General features: G+C 45.2%; 1 protein-coding gene across 9 annotated transcripts in view; it reads right to left on the bottom strand.

Annotated features, from left to right (window-relative positions):
- Positions 1-18982, bottom strand: part of ncor2 (nuclear receptor corepressor 2) — a 418107-nt gene that overhangs the window by 134675 nt on the left and 264450 nt on the right. For all 9 annotated transcript variants that reach the window (XM_087999801.1, XM_087999810.1, XM_087999806.1 and 6 more), the window contains exons 16-17: positions 14908-15083; positions 12515-12577 (exon numbers count right to left, since the gene is read on the bottom strand). In XM_087999801.1, the coding sequence (XP_087855927.1) occupies positions 12515-12577; positions 14908-15083 (239 nt within the window). The remainder of the gene's footprint in view (positions 1-12514; positions 12578-14907; positions 15084-18982) is intronic.

Raw genomic sequence — 18982 nt, 5'->3', positions numbered from 1 at the left:
GGAGGGGGATATTGGTGGAGCCTCCTCCTCCAGGGAGTTGTTTAACTGTCCACCATCATTCACGACTCGATGTGGCAGGACCGCAGAGCTTAGATCTGATCCACTGATCATGGGATTGCTTAGCTCTGTTTATCAATTACTTCTACGCTGCTTGACTTGTAAGTAGTCCTGTTTGGTAGCTTCATCAGGTTGACACCTCATTTTCAGCTATGGCTGGTGCTGCTCCAGCCATGCCCTCCTGCACTCTCCATTGAACCAGGGTTGATCCCCTGGCTTGATGGTAATGGTTGAGTGGGGGATATGTTGGGCCATGAGATTACAGACTGTGCTGAAGTACAATTCTGCTGTTAGGCGGAGGTGGGTACTGCAGATGCTGTTGGGCGGCACGGTGGCTCAGTGGTTAGCACTGCTGCCTCACAGCGCCAGGGTCCCAGGTTCAATTCCAGCCTTGGACGACTGTCTGTGTGGAGTTTGCACATTTTCCCCGTGTCTGCGTGGGTTTCCTCCGGGTGCTCGGTTTCCTCCCACATTCCAAAGATGTGCAGGTCAGGTGAATTGGCCATGCTAAATTGTCCATAGTTGTTGAGGTGCATTAGTCAGAGGGAGGTGGGTTACTCTTCGGAGGGTTGGTGTGGACTTGTTGGGCCAAAGGGCTGTTTCCACATATAGGGAATCTAATCTAATTAGAGTCTAGATCAGAATGGCGCTGGAAAAGCACAGCAGGTCAGGCAGCATCCGAGGACCAGGAAAATCGACATTTCGGGCAAAAACCCTTCATCAGGAATGACTATAATTCTGCTGCTGTTGATGGCCCACAGTGCCTCATGGATGCCCTGTCTTGAGTTACTAGATCTGTTTGAAGTCTGTTCCATCTAGCACAGTGATGGTGCCACACAACACACTGGAGGGCATTCTCAATGTGAAGGTGGGACTTTGTACCCACAAGAACTGTGCGGTGATCACTCTTACCGATACTGTCATGGACAGATACCAATTTGCCAGCTGCAGATGTATGGATAAGGCCAAGTTGTTTTTACCTGACTGTTCCCTCACCACCTGCCATAGACCCAGTCCAGCAGCTCTGTCCTTTAGGACCTGACCAGCTCGATCAGTAATGCTGCTGCCGAGTCACTCTTGGTGGTGGACAGTGAAATCCCCCAGCCAGATACATTCTGTGCCCTTTCCACCCTCAGTGCTTCCTCCAAGTGTTGTTCAACATCGAGGAGTACTGATTCATCAGCCTGGGCGAGGATGGTACATGGTAATCAGCAAGAGGTTTCCTTGTCCATGTTTAATCTGAAGCCAGGGGTCCGGAGTCAATGTTGAGGATTCCTAAGACAACTCCCTCCCTACTGTATCCCACTGTGCCACCTCCTCTGCTGAGTCTGTCCTGCCGGTGGGACAGGGGTGGTGATGGTGTGTCTGGGACATTGTCTGTGACTATGACTATGGCAGGCTGCTGCTTGGTAAGTCTGTGAGACATCTTTCCCAGTTTTTGCACTAGCCCCCAGATGTTAGTGAGGAGGACTTTGTAGGGTCGACAGGGCTGTTTCGGCTGTTGCCTTTTCCAGTGCCTAGGTTGATGCCACGTCATCCGTCCAATTTCATTTCTTTGAAACTTTGTAATGATTGATACAACTGAGTGGCTTGCAAGGCCATTTCAGAGGGCAAATGAGAGTCAACCACGTTGCTTTGGGTATGGAGTCACATGTAGGCCAGACAAGTTAAGGGATGGCAGATTTTCTTACTGAAGGACATCAGTGAACCAGATGGGTTTTTCTGACAATTAACAATGGTTTCATGGACATCATTAGATTCTTAGTTCCAGATAATTTATTTTATTGAATTCAAATTCCACCATCTGCCGTGATAGGATTCAAACCCAGGTCCTCAAAACATGAGCCGAATTTCTGGATTCATAGTCTCATGATAATACCACTAGGAGAAAGTGAGGACTGCAGATGCAGAGGAGCAGGATGCTTTAACTGTCTGAAGGACACTTCCTGCTCCTCGGATGCTGCCTGACCTGCTGTGCTTTTCCAGCACCACACTTTTTGACTCTTGATAATAGTACTAGGCCATCACCTCTGATCTGAAATCACTTCCTACTATTATTTACAAATAGGCTGAGTTTAATCAATTTCCACCATGTATTTGCTTCCTGAATTGCACAAGCTCCAGGTCCCAAAGTGAGAGTGTGTGTGTGTGTGTGTGTGTGTGTGTGTGTGTGTGAGAGAGAGAGAGAGAGAGAGAGAGAGAGAGAGAGAGAGACAGAGTGTGTGTGAGAGAGAGAGAGAGTGAGAGTAAGAGAGTGAGAAAGAGTGAGAGTGAGAAACAGAGGACACAGGAACAGGAGGGAGAGAGAGAGAGAGAGATAGAGAGAAAGGGGAGACAGAGAGGGGGGAGGCAGAAAGTGGGGTGGATGGTAGGAGAGGGAAAGAAAAGGTCAAACAGGGAGAGAGAGAGGGGTTATTGTGGGAAGACATCTTTCTATATTCCTGCATCTTCACCCATTATCTGAAATATTTGACATACATCCCAGAGAATTCCATACCACATGGAACTGATGGCTTAAGGTTAGTTGCTGCTCTCCAAGCATCCATATAATATTTAGAGCCAAGCTGATAGCGAGATGTTGATAGTGAGAGACGATCAGGGGCTGACTCTCTCAATTTGTAGACATTGAGAAATTGCACTGAACGCTGGCCACTCGTTCAGGGTTTAGTAAGAACCCAGAAGTTCATTGACCCAGCTTCACTGATGACACTGTCCAAGCATCTGATGCTTTAACTGTTTGGAGGAGCCATCTTCTCCAGAATCAATGACCGCAGCCCAACTGAATGGAATATGGACTGAAATTAGCTGTGGAAGGACCCTGTACAACCATGTCCCGAGAAGTAAATCCTAACTACTGGCTAGCACCTCACCCTAAAGAAGTCGATGCTCAGCTACTAACTTTGTACCGAAATGAATGTGCAGACAGGTAGACAGATGGACAGAATGATCAACTGGATCTGGGTAACTTGGCTAAGTCTTAACAGCATTAGGTTTTTTTTGAAGGATTTGTCAGTGAGACCTAGCAAGTTCTCTCATTATGTCTTACCAAATTCACCTTATTAATTACTAACACCCTCCAATGACATCTCTCATATCTGTTTTCTGCCTCAATTTAACAGACACCATTCCCAGAACAACTCACCACTCCGTCGATATCCCAGAACTCATTGGCATTCCTTGCACCCACATCATCTTTAAAGGCTCATTAGGCACCCAGTCAAGTACCGTTACTCTACAGTTGCTCGGCATTGTTGCTGACATTTTTCCAGGGCATAGCAAACAGGAGAACTTGGTTCCTTGCTTTGCAGACAGGGTCCTGGAGATCTAGTTAGTTGGAGTGGTGCCAATGTGGAACTTCCTCCTTCCACACGACCTGCAGTGGAGGTCATGACAGCAGATTTGCCAGCTTATTCTAAGATGGCTCCCTGGGATAAAACAGTCTCACCCACCTGGAGGAATGCTGTACAGTGTAGGAAGGGCAGTATCCTACTCTGCTCCATCAGACTAAGGTCCAGCATCATCTCTTTTGATACCTCACACTCACTCACTCTCCACTACTCTACCCACTTCCCTTCAAGGATAATGCTTTAATATTCTTATTATTGCTCGCAACACCTTCCCTGCTCACCTACACCCACCCCAATCTCTGTCATCACTAACTCTACTTGGTTTCTACAATCCTTACACATGTGCATCAACAGTACAGGCAATTCTGCTATAATGCCATCGTTGCGTCCCACCAAAACCACACTTAACAGAAAATCGCTTAATAGAAATAATGGGGCCTACAGGAAAAGTGGGGTCAGGGCAGACCAGCAAAAAATACGACTCATGAGCACTCAAATATCACCCAAACACCTAACAGCAAGTATAGCACAGCCTGAATGTAAGTATAAATCATATTTAACAATGAGACATAAGTAAATTTAACACAGTACATTTAAAAGATACTGTTAATGCAGGAGGTCATGGTGTGTAAAGTGAGCTATATCACATATTCTCTCCTTATGCTTTACAGTATCTAGCTTCTCTTCCTGTTGTGGTTCTGTTCGCCGAGTTGGAAGTTTTTGTTGCAAACGTTTCGTCCCCTGGCTAGGCGACATCATCAGTGCTTGGGAGCCTCCTGCGAAGCGCTTCTTTGATGTTTCCTCCGGTGTTTATAGTGGCCTGTCCCTGCCGCTTCCGGTTGTCAGTTTCAGCTGTCCGCTGTAGTGGTTGGTATATTGGGTCCAGGTCGATGTGTTTGTTGATGGAGTTTGTGGATGAATGCCATGCCTCTAGGAATTCCCTGGCTGTTCTCTGTCTGGCTTGCCCTATGATAGTAGTGTTGTCCCAGTCGAATTCATGTTGCTTGTTGTCTGCGTGTGTGGCTACTAAGGATAGCTGGTCGTGTCGTTTCGTGGCTAGTTGATGTTCATGTATGCGGATTGTTAGCTGTCTTCCTGTTTGTCCTATATAGTGTTTAGTGCAGTCCTTGCATGGTATTTTGTACACTACATTAGTCTTGCTCATGTTGGGTATCGGGTCCTTCGTTCTGGTGAGTTGTTGTCTGAGTGTGGCTGTTGGTTTGTGTGCCGTGATGAGTCCTAGGGGTCGCAGTAGTCTGGCAGTCAGTTCCGAGATGTTCCTGATGTATGGTAGTGTGGCTAGTCCTTTTGGTTGTGGTATGTCCTCGTTCCATGGTCTTTCTCTTGGCATCTGTTGATGAAGTTGCGCGGGTATCCGTTTTTGGCGAATACCTTGTATAGGTGTTCCTCTTCTTTTTGCAGTTCTGGTGTACTGCAGTGTGTTGTGGCCCTTTTGAATAGTGTCCTGATGCAGCTCCGTTTGTGTGTGTTGGGATTGTTACTTTCATAGTTCAGGACTTGGTCTGTGCGTGTGGCTTTCCTGTGTACCCTTGTAGTGAATTCTCCGTTTGGTGTTCTCTGTACCATCACATCTAGGAATGGGAGTTGGCTATCCTTTTCTTCTTCTCTCGTGAATCGGATTCCTGTCACCAATCTCGGGACTCATAGCAGAGGCAGTTATGCAAAGGTTAGAACAAACAGTCCTACCACAAATTCAACCCAAACTCTGGGTAAGATATGTACACCAGGACTGCAAAAAGAAGAAGAGGAACACCTATACAAGGTATTCGCCAAAAACGGATACCCGCGCAACTTCATCAACAGATGCCTAAGAGAAAGACCATGGAACGAGGACATACCACAACCAAAAGGACTAGCCACACTACCATACATCAGGAGCATCTCGGAACTGACTGCCAGACTACTGCGACCCCTAGGACTCATCACGGCACACAAACCAACAGCCACGCTCAGACAACAACTCACCAGAACGAAGGACCCGATACCTAACATGAGCAAGACGAATGTAGTGTACAAAATACCATGCAAGGACTGCACTAAACACTATATAGGACAAACAGGAAGACAGCTAACAATCCGCATACATGAACATCAACTAGCCACACACGCAGACAACAAGCAACATGAATTCGACTGGGACAACACTACTATCATAGGGCAAGCCAGACAGAGAACAGCCAGGGAATTCCTAGAGGCATGGCATTCATCCACAAACTCCATCAACAAACACATCGACCTGGACCCAATATACCAACCACTACAGCGGACAGCTGAAACTGACAACCGGAAGCGGCAGGGACAGGCCACTATAAACACCGGAGGAAACATCAAAGAAGCGCTTCGTAGGAGGCTCCCAAGCACTGATGATGTCGCCTAGCCAGGGGACGAAACGTTTGCAACAAAATCTTCCAGCTCGGCGAACAGAACCACAACAATGAGCACCCGAGCTACAAATCTTCGCACAAATTTTGAGCTTCTCTTCCTTTACAGTCTTTCTTTTGCCTTCACCGCCCACAATTTTATCACCAGGATGCTTCTGCTAAGATTCTTGTCACAATGCTGCTCCATATTTTTTCAAGAAAGGGATAATCAATGAGTATTGTACCTTTCATAGGAAACTGCTCAATGTATGTCTCTCAGAAAGCCACTCTGTCAGGAGCTGACACCGGTGAATGCGTAGAATGAAGCGTGCAAAACAAACACTGCTGGAATTGCATTATTGTGTTCTCCAAACACCCGTTCCTTAATTCCTCAGCAACATTATAAACAAATTGCGCTGCCAGAACATGCATTATCCTAGTTTTAGGGTGAATGCCCAAAGGTCCCTTAAGGTATCAGGACAGGTGGATAATGTTGCTAAGGTGGCATCTAGAATCTTGCCTTCTGTGACTGAGGCATTCAGTACAAGAGCAGGGAGGTGCTATTGGTACTGTATAAAACATTGATTAGGCCACAGCTAGAGTACAGTGTGCAATCTGGATTCCACATTATAGGAGGGATATGATAGCACTGGATGGAGTGCAGAGGAGATTTACCAGCATGTGCCTGGCCTGGAGAGTTTCAGTGATGAAAAGAGATTGGACAGACTGTGGTTGTTTTCTTGGGGAGAGGAGATTGAGAGGGGACATGTTGAAGATGTATAAAATTATGAGGGACATAGATAGGGTCGACAGGAGTGAACATTTTCCCGTGATGGAGGGTTCAATGAACAGGGGCATAGTTAAGGGGTAGGTGGTTTAGAGGAGATGGGAGAAAAAACATTTTCACCCAGAGGGTGATGGGAATCTGGAACTGATTGAATGTGCGTGTGCGGGGTGGGTGGCGTTGGAAGAAGCCAGAAAGCCTCATAATATTTAAGAGGTATTTATATATGTACTTGTGATGCCAAGGCATAAAGGACTTTGAGTCAACTTCTGGGAAATGGGATTAAAATAGTGAGGTGCTTGTTTATGACCAGCACAGGCTTAATGGGCTTTTTTCTGTGCTATCCATCTGTATGACTCTATGACTGGTGTTATGGTCTGTCTTTGCCTGTCTGTATGCGGGTGTATGGGGCAGTTTGTAACCAAATTAGAGTAATTTCTTTATGATAAATAATTATTCTTTTGAAATACAAAAGCCTGGTTCATGATTCCTGCCAATCTGGAGCTAAAGGGCAGGCAGGTTAGGGAATTCTGAAAATTTTGGAGATGACCAGAGTAAGACTCTATATCCAGCAGAGTGGGGGAGTGAGACAGTTGGGGGTGGGGAGGGGGCAAGTGTTAAATTGAATAAGGGAAATTATGAAATGGCAGAGAAGCTAAAGGACCATTTTTTGTTCCCTTTCACAGACGAAGATGCATGAAATCTCCCAGACATAGGGATCCAGGTGACTAGGGAAAATGAGAGATCAAAAAGAATTAGCATCAGTAAGGTGATAACTCCCTAGGATCTGACATCTTGCTGAAGGAGGTGGCCATAAAGATGGTCGATGCTTTGTTGATTTACTTCCAAAATTCTGTAAATTCTGGAACAATTCCTCCAGATTGGGAGCTGCAAATTTCAGTCCACTGTTTAAGCAAGGAGCGAGGGAGAAAACAGGGAACTACAAATCCGTCAGCCTTACATCAGGGAGGGGTCAGTTATGGCAGTTGGCCTGACAGCTAGTTTGTGATCCAAAGTGACCAATAGCATGGGTTCAATTCCTGTGCTGGCTGAGATCACCAGGAAAGTCCTGTCTTCTCAACCACACCCACTGCCTGAAGAGGGGTGGTCCTCAGGTTAACCACCATGTAGTGAACTCTAAAGGGAGAGCAGCCCTATGGTCCTCTGGGACTATGGTGACATTACACCAGCAATGGGGAAAATGCTCAAATTTATAATAAAGGATGTGATAAATGGATATTTGACTAAATCGATCTGATTGGGCACAGTCAATATGAGTTTGTGAATAGAAAATCATATCGGACAAATTTACTGGAGTTTGATGTACAAGGACAGTATTTAATCAAAACTAAGGCATACAAGGCAGCCAGATGATTGGGATTATTTTTTTCAAAAAACAGTGATCACTAAAAAATTAATGAAAGGGAGAAAATTGATTATGAAAGTAAACTGGCAAGAAATATAAAAACAAACAGTAAGAGCTTCTCTGGGTATATTAAAAGATAGTAGCTACAGTAAATGTGGGATCCTTGGAGGATGTAACTGTGGAATTCTTAATAAGAACATAGAAATGGCAGTTAATTTAAACCAACATTTTGTATCAGTTTCCATGGTGGAGGACACTGTAAACACCCCAAAGATAACAGATCAATGAGGTGTTAATGGGAGGAAAGATCCTGCAACAGTCTCTATAGTGAGGGACAAGTTATTTGACAAATTAATGGGACGAAAGGCAGATAAAATGCCTGGGATCTGATGGCCTGCATCCAAAGGTTTTAAAGGAAGCGGCTGCAAGGATAGTGGAGGCATTGATCAACATATTCTGAAACTCACTGGATTCTAAGAGGGTTCCATTAGATTGGAAAACTGCTAATGTGACACCCATGTTCAAGAAGAGAGGGAAACAGAAAATAGGAAAGTGAGTTTTGAGAAGATTTGTAGCTCATATTGAGGTTCTGGATGTAGGTTAGCTCGCTGAGCTGGAAGGTTTGTTTTCAGATGTTTCATCACTATGCTAGGTAACATCTTCAGTGAGCCTCCAGATGGAGCACTGGTGGTGAAGCCAGCTTTCTATTTATATGTTTGAGTTTTCTAGGGTTAGTGATGTCATTTCCAGTGGTGACATCATTTCCTATGGTGGTGTCATTTCCTGTTTTTTTCTCAGGGGTAGTAAATGGGATCCAAGTCAATGTGTTTGTTGATAGAGTTCCGATTGGAATGCCATGCCTCTTGGAATTCTCGTGCGTGTCTCTGGTTGGTTTGTCCTAGGATAAAAATGAAGTCACCATTTGAAATGGCATCACCAACCCTTGCACTTGTTGCCCATCCCTAATTGCCCAGTGGGCATTTGAGTCACCCACATTGCTGTGGGTCCAGAATCACATGTAGGTGATAGCAGTTTCTTTCCCTAAACTTAGTGAGCCAGATGTTTTCCAACAATTGACAATGCCTTCATGGTTATCATTAAACCACTTTAATTCAATAAAAATAAATCTGGAATTTAAAATTCCTTTTGCTATGGTGGGTTTTCAACCCAGGTCCCCAGAACACTAGCTGGGTCTTGGGGTTAACAGTCTAAATTAGGTGCTAGAAAAGCACTGCAGGTCCAGCAGGAGCAGGGAAATTGATGTTTTGGGCAAAAGCCCTTCAGGAATGGAGGCAGGAAGCCTCCAAGGTGGAGAGAACTGGAGTGGGAGAAGGTAGCAAAGAGTACAATGAGTGGATGGAGGTGATGGGTCAGAGGAGGTGAGTGGATGGGTGGGAAAGGCGATTAGCAGGTAGGACAGCTCATGTAGACAGTGCTGAGCTAGAGATTTGAAACTGGGGTAAGGTGGGGGAGGGGGAATGAGCAAGCTGGTGAAGTCCACATTGATGCCCTGGGGTTGAAGTCAAGGGGGAAGATGAGGTGTTTTTCCTTCAGGTGGTGGTGGAGCCCAGGACCTGCATATCCTTGGCAGAGGGAGTTGATTGGTCTGGGTGTCCCAGAGATGTTCCCTAAGTGCTCTGCAAGGAGGCATCCAGTCTCCCCAATGTAGAGGAGACTGCACTGGGAGCAATGGATACAATAAATGATATTGGATGTGCAGGTGAAACTTTAGATGTGGAAGACTCTTTGTGAGGCCTTGGATAAAGTGAGGGAAGAGGTGTGGGCACAAACTCAAACATATAAATAGAAAGCGGGCTACATCACCAGTGCTTTATTTGGAGGCTCACTGAGGATGTTACCTAGTATGGTGACGAAACGTCTGAAAGCCAAACTTCCAGCTCAACAAGCAAACCTACATCCAGAAAAAAAGGAAACTATAGTCCAGTTAGACAAACATCTGCTATTGGGAAAATGCCAGAATTCATTATTAATAGGAACATAGAACAGCAGTAGGCCATTCAGTCCCTTGAGCCTGTTCTACCATTTAATCAGTTCATGGCTGATCTCTGTCCTAATTTCATATATCTGCCCTTAAACTTTATCCCCCAACCATTCATACTTTTGCATAAGAAAATTTTAAATCTGAGATAGATAAATTTAACACCAATTCAGCATCCACTGCCCTTTGGGTGTAGAAGTGCTTCTGAACATCTCTCCTGAATGGTCTGGCCCTAATTCTCAGACCAAGTTCCCTCGTTCTGGAATCCTCAACCAGTAGAAACAATTTATCTTTTTCTACCCTGTTTTTTCCTGTTAATATCTTGAAGACTTCAACCAAATCACTCCTTAACTTTCTAAATTCCAGAATTTGTTTAATCTCTCCTCATAACCCAAGGTCTAGTAATCATTCCTGCAAACCTACATTGTACTCCCTCCATGGGCTTAAAGGCAAAATAGCAGGATATTTACAAAAGCTAACATAATCAGAGCCAACATGTTTAGTGAAAGAGAAATCAGGATTGTGTTATGCAGATACTTCCACTAATGGGAGTACCTTGGACAAGGGAACATTGTTACAGAATGAAGGGACTCTCATTTAAAACTGAGATGTGAAGGAATTTCTTGTGCCAAAAGGTACTGAATGTCTGGAATTCCCTACACCAGAGAGTTGTGGAGGTGTGAACACTAGAGGTGGATGGACTTTTGACATATTGCGGAGTTGATGGCTCTGACGAGATGGTATAAGAAAGGAACGGAGGCCTGGGGCAATCGGCCATGATCCTGCTGAATGGCAAGGACGTATAGAATGTAAATCTCAGTGCTCAGAGGCAGCAGCATGTACTGCAGAAATTCACCAAAGATTCTTCGAGAGCACCTTCCAAACCCTGTAACCTCAACCATCTAGAAGGACAAGGGCAGCAGATATACAGGGACACCAACACTTTCAGGTTCCCCTCTAAGCCCCACACCATCCTGACTTGGAAACATGGAGACTAGAAGCAGGTGTAGGGTCTTCGAGCCAGGTCTGCCATTTAACATGATCATGGCTGACCTCCTCATTCAAGACAATATCCCTGCTTTCTCTCTAAACCCCTTGATGCTTTTAAATCTTTAAAAAAAATCTTTCTGAATTTTATTCAATTCCTCAGCCTTTGATTGGAGAGAATTCCACAGGTTGACCATCCTCCCAGAGAAGAAACTGTTCCTCATCTCTGTCCTAAATAGCCTATCCCATACCCCGAGTGTCAAAAAGAGTGGCGCTTGAAAAGTACGACTGGTCAGGCAGCATCCGAGGAGCAGGAAAATCGATGTTTCAGGCATAAGCGCTTCATCAGGAATTCCAGATAAGGGCTTATGCCTGAAACGTTGACTCTCCTGTTTCTCAGATGCGGCCTGACCGGCTGTGCTTTTCAAGCACTACACTTTTTGACTCTGATCTCCAACATCTGCAGTCCTCACTTTCTCTCATATCCTGAGTCTCTGACTCCTGCTATCACCGCTCCAAATCCAAATACCCAAAGGCACAAGGTGATCTCTCACATTTATTCACTGAGCACTTTAATAAACTCCAAGCTTAAATTAAATCCTGTACCTCTGACTGCCATGAGGAAAAACACTTTGTTTGTTCCAATAATTTTACAAAAAATTTCATGTTGCACAGAAGCAGCTGCAGGTATTAAAGAGTTAAAGATCGTGACCCATTGAAGGACAGGCAGAGGATTGTAAACAAGCAATTCTGTTGCAATGACGGGTTGTATTTTGATTCAATGCGTCATTGCACTCAATCCTTGGCATCCATGTCTGGCCATTTGAAACTCGAGCAGTTCAAGATAAACAGATGACTGAAGCAATTGGTCATAACTCTGATAGGGACACTAAAGTTCATCTAAACACTGAAGGCATGCTTCAAAAATGGTGTTAATTCTGTTTTTTTTTTAATTCATTCATGAGATACGAGTGTTACAGACTGGATGAGCATTTATTGCTCATCCCTAATTATCCCTCAAGAGAGTGGGAGGTGAGCTGCCTTCTTGAACCACTGCCAGCTGTCCAATGTACGGACACATACAATCACTACACAGATTAAGATAACACTAGACATTTGTATAAGTCTTACAGCAACCAGTTTAACCACAAATTTTTCCACCTGAATAACATGAAAATGTCAGTTTGAAATCATCTCTGAGGAAGTGTCATCAGTCCTGATTAGGCAAAACTGCACAGTGGCAACTTACTGCATGTGAAAGTATCTCACATTGAAAAATATCACTCCCCTTTCAGAGTCTAACTATCTGATGAACAACAGGCTACCTTTAGAAAAATTCACCCTTCCACTGTTCTTACGCAGAGGACATTTTAACACTTCAATTATCTTCCTTGAAAAACATCCACACATGTACACATGAAATCCAAACACAACAAATTAAACCATTTTAACATTCAAACAGTTTTGTTCAAGTATTCAGAATGATTAAGTGAAACTTAAATCACTTTACAAACTACATTAATGTAGAAGCTGAATTGTAAATGAACCATTGTGAATCTATGGGATAAGCAGCAGGAAAAACAAATCACAAACCTTTTTTAGCAACTTCCATTTCTTCCTCTGTCCAGCGAGAACTTTCAACTGGATCGGAAGACACTGCAAAGAAAGTTTCACAAATTTTACTTCAAGAAGCCAGGAAGACAAGGCTTCAGTTTTACACTTGCATTAGCTTTAGGATATCTCTGCACTTTGCTATTACTCAGGTATCTTTCAAAGCCACATGTAATGCTGGCCTGCACCTCATCACAAGATTTCGCAGCCGTAATACTGGCTCTTGTAACAGTTCCAACAGTGACACCCGGCAGATTTGCAGACCTTGTGCTTTAGCTCAGACTCTCTTCCCTTGGTGCTCTGTGTGAATTCAAACAGCATCTGCCCTTTAAACCTGTTGTTCCTGTCACTCTGTGGGCTTGAGTCTGGGATGATGAGTCCTCTTGGTATAATGGCACTATCTGGAATATTTTGAAACTGCAGTTAAGTTGATTCATTGAAACATTTCACAGATGGGATTGTTATTTAGCCAAACTGTCAGATTCTTCTTTAAAATCATCTCATTATTGTATTTTTTTACAAAGTGTTTATTGATGATAAACCCTTATGTCAAACCTTAAATTACTGTATTATACACTCAGGCAGCATTTAGACAGCTACCTCAGAAATAACAAGATGGTCAGGATCCAACCAAACTGCTGCCAACTTGACTGGATCATTTAAATCATATTCATAACAACTTGATCACATGCCTCCCCCTTTTCATTCCAGCCATTGAGTTAAATATTCAATATGCAGTGATACAGAGCGAGTGCCAAGGGTTTGCTGCGGTGCCCTACTAGAGAAGCAGAGATACCTTCCACATTATCAGCTTTCCCTCTGACTCGCCTCTTCAGCAGCTGACGGCTTACAATTTTAACAGACTGTGTATCCTCTGTAGCTGTCCAAAACGCCCGGCAATGCGTTAGTGAGGTCACAGTGCTTTCCCTATGCTATCATGTCCCCTCTTCATTAACCCCTACTTCTCTGGCTCCCACTCAGCTCTGAAATCAGGGTTAAGGTGAGACTGAGTGTACAGGGCATTCTCTACCTAAACCTCTCCTGCTGACATCCACTTTGAGTTGGTTTTGTTGGGTGAAACTCTAGCTCCTCAGACGCCCCCTTCCCTCAGCACTGTGAACCCTTTTCGAATTGAGATGGAGCTATTGAATGCCCAGCTTCTCTGAAAGTAAGTAGTTAGGAAGTGAGCAGGTACCGGTGGCTGGTTTGGGAGTGAGCAGGTACCGGTGGCTGGTTTGGGAGTGAGCAGGTACCGGTGGCTGGTTTGGGAGTGAGCAGGTATCAGTGGCTGGTTTGGGAGTAAGCAGGTACCGGTGGCTGGTTTGGGAGTGAGCAGGTACCGGTGGCTGGTTTGGGAGTGAGCAGGTACCGGTGGCTGGTTTGGGAGTGAGCAGGTATCGGTGGCTGGTTTGGGAGTAAGCAGGTACCGGTGGCTGGTTTGGGAGTAAGCAGGTACCGGTGGCTGGTTTGGGAGTGAGCAGGTACCGGTGGCTGGTTTGGGAGTGAGCAGGTACCGGTGGCTGGTTTGGGAGTGAGCAGGTATCGGTGGCTGGTTTGGGAGTGAGCAGGTATCGGTGGCTGGTTTGGGAGTGAGCAGGTATCGGTGGCTGGTTTGGGAGTGAGCAGGTACCGGTGGCTGGTTTGGGAGTGAACAGGTACCGGTGGCTGGTTTGGGAGTGAGCAGGTATCGGTGGCTGGTTTGGGAGTGAGCAGGTACCAGTGTCTGGTTTGGGAGTGAGCAGGTACCGGTGGCTGGTTTGGGAGTGAGCAGGTACCGGTGGCTGGTTTGGGAGTGAGCAGGTACCGGTGGCTGGTTTGGGAGTGAGCAGGTACCAGTGGCTGGTTTGGGAGTGAGCAGGTATCGGTGGCTGGTTTGGGAGTGAGCAGGTACCGGTGGCTGGTTTGGGAGTGAGCAGATACCGGTGTCTGGTTTGGAAGTGATCAGGTACCAGTGGCTGGTTTGGGAGTGAGCAGGTACTGGTGGCTGGTTTGGGAGTGAGCAGGTACTGGTGGCTGGTTTGGGAGTGAGCAGATACCGGTGTCTGGTTTGGAAGTGATCAGGTACCAGTGGCTGGTTTGGGAGTGAGCAGGTATCGGTGGCTGGTTTGGGAGTGAGCAGGTACTGGTGGCTGGTTTGGGAGTGAGCAGATACCGGTGTCTGGTTTGGAAGTGATCAGGTACCAGTGGCTGGTTTGGGAGTGAGCAGGTATCGGTGGCTGGTTTGGGAGTGAGCAGGTACTGGTGGCTGGTTTGGGAGTGAGCAGGTACCGGTGGCTGGTTTGGGAGTGAGCAGGTACTGGTGGCTGGTTTGGGAGTGAGCAGGTACCGGTGGCTGGTTTGGGTCAGGGTCTGTTATGCGGACACCACTCACACACCTGATTCAGCTGGAGGGGCTGCAGTCTCCTCAGGGTCAGCCTCACTGGTCACAGAATGGGTTATTCTCCCCTTGCGCCGGCCTTGGCTATTGGCTGTCTGACGACCTTTGGAAACGGAAACTTCCTTTTCTTCATTCTCCTCTGCTGAAGTGTCACTTTTATCCTTCTCCTTTTCACTGAGGGAAGCACAAAGTGGTAATTGTGTCATGTGTTTTCCTGCACCTGCTACAAGACTTGAGGTTATAATTGCTGACTGACTCTTTTCCCTCAGAACTATCTCACAACATTATCTGAGCTCAGGAAAGCAACCTCCGCTCTGTTTAAATATCATGGAGTCTTCTGTTTAATACTTTCCCCACTGGAGCCCAAGAATATTTTCGAATTCTATAGTGTGATGTGGGAGAGTAATTCATAAACATTTCAATTTTAATATGGCCATTCCATTGAAAGTGATGGATAAACTCAGCAAGTCTGTGGGGAGAGAAACAGAGTGCATAGAAAAGGAGACAGGCTCACTCGAAACCCGCCAGTGTGCACAGGAGCAGCAGCTTGCAGTCATAATCATAGAGACATACAGCACGGAAACAGACACTTCAGTCTGACTCTTCCATGCTGACCAGATATCCTAAATTAATCTGGTCCTATTTGCTAGCACTTGGCCCATATCCCCCTATTCATGTCCCCATCAGATGCTTTTAAATGGTGCAATTGTACCAGCCTCCACCACTTCCTCTGGCAGCTCATTCCTAGTCTCTGTACTTTCACACCATCCTCTGCATGAAGAAGTTGCCCCTTAGGTCTCTTATATCTTTCCCCTCTCACCCTAAACCTATGTCCTCTAGTTCTGGACTCCCGACCCCAAGGAAAAGACTTTGTCTGCTTACCCTATCCATATTCCTCATGATTTTATAAACCTCTATAAGGTCACCCCTCAGCCTCCGAAGCTCCTGGGAAAACAGCCCCTGTTCAGCCTCTCCCTGCAGCTCAAATCCTCCAACCCTGGCAACGTCCTTGTAAATCTTTTCTGAACCCTTTTAAGTTTGACAACATTCTTGCGATAGGAAGGAGACCAAAATTGCACACAATATTCCAACAGTGGTCAAACTAATGTCCTGTACAGACACAACATGACCTCCCAACTCCTGGACTCAATACTCTGACCAATAAAGGAAATTATACCAAACACCTTCTTCCCTATCCTATCTGCCTTGATTTCACTTTCAAGGAGCTATGAAGCTGCACTCCAAGGTCTCTTTGTTCAGCAACACTTCCGGACCTTACCATTAAGGTATTTAAGTCCTGCCCTGATTTGCTTTTCCAAAATACAGCACCTAATATTTATCCAAATTAAACTCCATCTGCGACTCCTTGGACCACTGGCCTGTCTGATCTAGGTCCCATTGTACTTTGAGGTAACCTTCTTCGCTGTCCACTACACCTCCAATTTTGGTCTCATCTGCAAACTTACTACCTGCACCTCCTATATTCACATCCAAATCACTTACATAAATGATGAAAAGCAGCACTGATCCTTGTGGCACTCCACTGGTCACAGGCCTCCAGTCTGAAAAGCAATCCTCCACCACCATACTCTGTCTTCTACCTTCAAGCCAGTCCTGTACTCAAATGGCCAGTTCTCCATGTATTCCAGCTGATCTAACCTGTTTCTCAGATGCTGCCTGACCTTTTGGGCTTTTCCAGCACTACACCCTCGAACCTTGTTAACCAGTCTCCCATGAAGAACTCTGTTGAACGCCTTTTGTTACTTCTTTGTTACTTCTTCAAAAAACTCAATCAAGTTTATGAGACATGATTTCCCACGCACAAAGCCATGTTGACTATCCCGAATCAGAGCTTACCTTTCCAAATACATGTACATCCTGTCCCTCAGGATTCCCTCCAACAGTTTACCCACCACCAATGTCAGGCGCACCGGTCTTTAGTTCCCTGACTTTCCTTACCACTTTTCTTAAACAGTGGCACCGTGTTAGCCGACCTCCAGTCTTCGGGCACCTCACCTGTGGCTATTGATGACACAAATATCTCAACAAGGAGCCCAGCAATCACTTCCCAAACTTCCCACACAGTTTTAGGGTATACCTGAACAGGTCCTGGGGATTTATCCACCTTTATTGCATTTCAAGACATCCAGCGCTTCCGCCTCTGTAATATGGACATTTTTTAGTGTGTCACCATCTATTTCCCCACATTCTATATGTTCCATGTCCTTCTCAACAGTAAAAACTGATATAAAATACTCGTTTAATATAATCTCCCCTATCTCCTGCAGTTCCACACATCGGCTGCCTTGCTGATCTTAAAGGGGCCCTATTCTCTCCCTAGATACCCTTTTGTCCTTAATCTATTTATAAAATCCCCTTGGATTCTCCTTAGCCTTATTTGCCAAAGCTATATCATGTCCCCTTTTTGCCCTCCTGATTTTCCTCTTAAGTATACTCCTACTGCCTTTATACTCTAAGGATTCACCCAATCTCTGCTGTGTATACCTGACATATGCTTCCTTCTTTTTCTTGACCAAAACCTCAATTTCTTGCCTTTCACCCCAACAGGAACATAGTATTCTCTGGACTCTTGTTATCTCATTTTTCAAGGCATCCCATTTACCAGCCATCCCTTTACCTGTGAACATCTGCCTTCAGTCAGCTTTTGAAAGTTCTTGCCTAATACTGTCAAAATTGGCCTTCCTCCAATTTAGAACTTCAACTTTTAGTTCTGGTCTATCCTTTTCCATCACTATTTTAAAACTAATAGAATTATGATCATTGGCTCCAAAGTGCTCCCCCACTGACACCTCAGTCACCTGCCCTGCCTTATTTCCCAAGAGTAGGTCAAGTTTTGCACCTTCTCTAGTGGCTACATCCACATAGTGAACGAAAGTATGTTCTTGTACACAATTCACAAATTCCTCTCCATTTAAACCCTTAACACTATGGCAACACTATGTTTGGAAAGTTAAAATCCCCTACATTACTATCCTATTATTCTTACAGATAACTGAAATTTCTTACAAATTTGTTTCTCAATTCCTGCTGACTATTGGGGGTGAGGGGGTGCTACAGTACAATCCCAATAAGGTGACATTCCTTTCTTATTTCAGTTCCACTTAAACTTCCCTGGACATATTCCCAGGAATATCCTCCCTAAGTACAGCTATAATGCTATTCCTTATCAAAAATGCAACTCCCCCTCCTCTCTTGCCCCCTTTCTGTCTTTCCTGTCCTTCCTGTAGCATTTGTATCCTGGAACATTAAGCTGCCATACCTGAGCCACATCTCTGCAATTGCTATGATATCCCAGTCCCAGGCCTGAGTTCACCTGCCTTCCCTGTTAGGCCTCTGGCACTGAAATAAATGCAGTTTAATTTCTGAGTCCTACCTTGTTCTCTGTTTTGTTCCCGGCTTGAAATCAAGAACATGATGAACATAAGAGGCCACAACTGAAGAAAAGAACTGGTCAGATTAACACACTGGGGAGTGCGGAGTCTGCAAGTCAGACCCAGCATCAGCAGCTGAAGAGATTTTGCTCCTCAATTAGAATGTGCTTCTGTCACTGATTCACATCAGGCATTCAGACTCTGGGAACGAAGGCTGCAGTGAAACCAAAGCCAGGGTGGTGTGGTTTCGACAGATCTGAGGGAATCTGTCGACAGTCAGACAAGTCTCAGATTGCGATCTGATCTCATAATCTGCCCTACCACAGGGTTATGGCGGAACTGACAGCATGTTGCTGGGAAAGCACAGTAGGTCAGGCAGCATCTGAGGAGCAGGAGAATCGATGTTTCAGGCGTAAGCCCTTCATTAGCCCCTCATCATTCAGGCTTGTCCGAAACATCGATTCTCCTGCTCCTTGGATGCTGCCTGACCTGCTGTGCTTTTCCAGCAATACACACTCGACTCTGATCTCCAGCATCTGCAGTCCTCACTTTCTCCTATGGCAGAACTGGACAGATAATAAAGCGAATGGAATGTTGGTTTTTATAGCTAAAGGAAGGAATATAAAAGGTAAGGAAGTATTGTTGCAACTATGCATGGCATTGGTGAGGCTGTACCTGGAT

Source organism: Chiloscyllium plagiosum, unplaced genomic scaffold (genome assembly GCF_037043375.1).
Source record: "Chiloscyllium plagiosum isolate Xiang-an unplaced genomic scaffold, Cpla_swu_hap1 HiC_scaffold_24, whole genome shotgun sequence".
NCBI lineage: Eukaryota > Metazoa > Chordata > Chondrichthyes > Orectolobiformes > Hemiscylliidae > Chiloscyllium > Chiloscyllium plagiosum.
Note: the sequence above shows the minus strand (reverse complement) of the source record. Positions and strands in the feature narration are given on the sequence as shown.